Source organism: Dipodomys merriami, unplaced genomic scaffold (assembly GCF_024711535.1).
Source record: "Dipodomys merriami isolate MVZ:Mamm:240054 unplaced genomic scaffold, mDipMer1.0.p SCAF_3, whole genome shotgun sequence".
Taxonomy (NCBI): domain Eukaryota; kingdom Metazoa; phylum Chordata; class Mammalia; order Rodentia; family Heteromyidae; genus Dipodomys; species Dipodomys merriami.
Window position 1 is genome coordinate 41,868,861 of NW_027204492.1, and position 3,296 is coordinate 41,872,156.

Genomic DNA, 3,296 nt, shown 5'->3' on the forward strand with positions numbered 1-3,296 from the left:
TTCAATCCCGCCCCCACCCCCAACCAGGTGTTTCTGACTAGCCAGGGTTTTGCTACTGCCAGGGAGCCACCTTAGTACATATCACATTGTTGGCATGTTATCTGACACACCAGGCAGTCCTATGAGTTTATTATTATTCCCATTTTATAGATAATAAGACTGACCCTCAAAACAGTGGTTAAGTACTAAGTTAACTTTGTCAGCTATAGGTCCCAAAGGTAATGTGAATTTTACTTATGGCACATTCTGACAATAGAAATGTTTTCAGCTCTCCTAAGAACATTTAACTGAGCAATTGCTTATTATGTATTATTTTCTGGTTTTAGTTTTGAAAAATTTTTATTATGGCAAACATAATCCATATTGTTCCGGAAAAAGTGGGGACAGGAGAGAGAAAGGAAAAAAAAAACCAGTGCTGGTGACTCATGCCTGTAATCCTAGCTACTCAAGAGGCTGAGATCTGAGGATTGCAGTATGAAGCTATCTGGGCAGAAAAGTCCCCATGAGACTCTTATCTCCAATTAACCACTCAAAAACCAGAAGTGGTGCTGTGGCTCAAAGTGGTAGAGCACTACCCTTGATCAAAAGAGCTCAGGGACCTCACCCTGACCCCCTGAGTTCAAGGTTCACCGCTGACAGACAGACAGAGAGGGAAAGCCAAAAATGTGACACAGATGAGGCACTGGGCAGTAACAGATTCAAAAGAAATGGTAGCAATGCCTACTGATCAGGTCACACCCAGGGAAGCTCTGGATGGGCACACAACAGGAGAATGGTATAGAACAACGATTCTGTCAGGTTGTCAGACTTACTTTTCAGTACAGGAGAGATCTATTTTTGGTCATGGAGTAGGAATGACCATTGCTGAGGTTTCATACAATTTGTTTTCTCTATGTACAAATGCATTGTGCAAACATAGTTACATTTTGATAAAAATAGGCTGATACAATATATGCAGTTTGGTGAACTGTTTTTTTATTGTTATTTTACAATGTACATGCATGGGTGAAAATCCAGTACTAAAAGAGAGAGCACTGTATTTGAGTCAAAAGGCTGCTGGTAAGGACAGCGACACCTAATGCAAAGTATCAGCTTAAGGTTAAAAGCACAGGACCTGGAGCTTATCTACCAGGAAAAGCAGGGTGTGCAAAGTTCTCATCAGAGAAATCAGAATCTAAGGCCAAGGGCGTTAAAGGTAGGGGATATCGTGTAAACCTCTTTGGCCTCTTCCTCCGCCTCTCACTCCCCTGACACCCCGTTGGCCCCTTGGGGCGAATGCATCCTGAGCATCTCTTTGCATCCAGTGACATCCTCCCATTTTCTGTTTTTTCCTTAGCTCTTCCTGAGCCCTGGACATATCAGCACACTCTCTCATCATCTCCTCACTACTCAGATGCCTGTCCTGTAAGTCCTCCCGAGAGTTCTTGGGAGAGTCATCCGTGGTCCCGCGGTCGGTTTTTCTTTTTGCTTTCCGGGGCACGTAATCTTCAGCTGGACGCTTTTCTGCGGCGGCGCGCGACTCGCTGGCTGCCTTGGCCTGGGGCTCTGCCTTGCCCTCACCTGGTGGCTGGCCCTCATCTTCTGATGACTTTCCCTGCTTCCCTGACTTGTCCTCATCCCGGGGGTGGCCCTCCTCCTCTGGCCCTCCCTCACCCTCCAGCTGGCCCTCGCGTGCTGCCTTCCCCTCCTCTTCTTGATTCCCTTCTTCCTCCGACTTCTCTTCAGCCTCAGGTTCTACTTCATCGTTTGACTTTCCCTCCTTGTCCAGCTTGCCCTCGTTTTCGCTAGAGAGTTTCTCCATGTCGCGATGGCGCCTCCTTTTCCTGACCTAGAGGGTAGGGGTGAGGGAAGAGGAGACACGAAGAGTGTGGGCTCCTCCAGCGTGGAAAGGGGTTCAGGTAATCTGTGTATCTCGTCCCTATGGGGGTCTCCAAGTGCCCTCCTCCCTGCCCCTAACCCACATTTTCCCCCACACGAGCCAACCATTCCCAGGCTGTCTGGCCCTGCTGCCCTCTCCTTGCTCCCTCAGTACAGCTAGGTGTGTGCATTACAGGTGGGGGTCGGGGACGAGCAGCGAAACCCACATCCTGCCCTGGCCAGGCCCTCCGTACTCTCAGCCCTCCCGAGTCCCTGTCCATGCTGCCACCTTCCACTGACCTGCAGAGATCAGAACAGGTTGTGCCTCCTTTTCAGGCCTTGCACAGCGCTGGAAACAGCAGACGCGCAGACCTGCGGACAGATAGACGGGACATTTGGTCCAGGTTCCTCTCCAGAACCCGGACCCTGCTCACCGAGCTTTCCCTCTGCTCCCCTCCATCCATCCTCAGCCCCCACCCGCGCACCCCAGCCGCCATTTCTTCTCAGGCCCTGGGCTCCAAACCAGGATGCTTTCCAAACTACCTCTGGATCTGTGTCCCCTCCCTCCCCAGAGGCGCCTTGCCCCGCCCCCACTGCCTTTGGGTTGGGATCAATTTGTCTTCTTGGGCAGGCGCAGAGCGCGAGGGGAGGGGGGTTGTTTCCAGAACGCGTCTACGTTTTCACCGTCGCACTGCGGGGCGCACCCCCACCCCATTGCCTACTCTAAAATGGATGGAGGGGTGGGGGTGGGCAAGGCAGCTGAGCTTCCGCAGGGTTCGCCTTCCCGCCTGTCACCCCTCCCCAGCTACCCTGCCGGCTCAGTGCCCCTCTCCTCACCAGTCTGGCTGATTCCTTCCCCACCCGGTTGCAGCAGCTGCTGCTCCTGCATCCATCTGCCATCCACCTCCACCCCTGACCTGGGTCAGCTGGCAGCGTCCACCTCCACACTAACCTGAGGGGACTCAGGACAGGCCTGCGTCTCCGCGGGCTCGCAGAAGCCCGCTCGCCGCTTGCCTGCAGCCCAAGCTGCTCAGTGAGCTAGCTGGTTGAGCGCGGGCACCAGGACTGGACAGTAGGGCGGTCGCGGGGCTGGTGCCCACGTCGGCGCCTGGCCGGTCACGTGAGTGTCGCGTCACCCTCGATCGCCTCCCCCCCCACTCCTGACCCATCTCAACCCCATCCCCAAAGGACCAAGAAGACACAGGCTGTAGGTGTGATGTGGTGTGGTGTGGTGTGATGTGGTGTATGTGTGTGTGTGTGTGTGTGTGTGTGTGTGTGTGTGTGTGCGCACGCGTGCACGCGCGTGTGTGTTGAAGCCAAGAGTTACAGAGAATTGGGGCTTTCTGACCCCAGGTGCTTTATCTGGCATGGCTCACAGAAACTGTGCAACCCTCTTAGGTGCCCATTACAGGTGTGACATCCGATCAGAGCGGGTACCC

General features: G+C 53.5%; 1 protein-coding gene across 1 annotated transcript; it reads right to left on the reverse strand.

Moving 5' to 3' along the window:
- Window positions 1–953: 953 nt before the first annotated feature.
- Tceal3 (transcription elongation factor A like 3) lies at window positions 954–2,418 on the reverse strand. Its single transcript, XM_070039007.1, is given in 4 exon segments — window positions 954–1,269; window positions 1,271–1,828; window positions 2,158–2,229; window positions 2,343–2,418. Coding segments are annotated over 2 exon segments (561 nt in total). The 5' UTR covers window positions 1,802–1,828; window positions 2,158–2,229; window positions 2,343–2,418; the 3' UTR covers window positions 954–1,239.
- Between the last annotated feature and the right edge of the window lie 878 nt (window positions 2,419–3,296).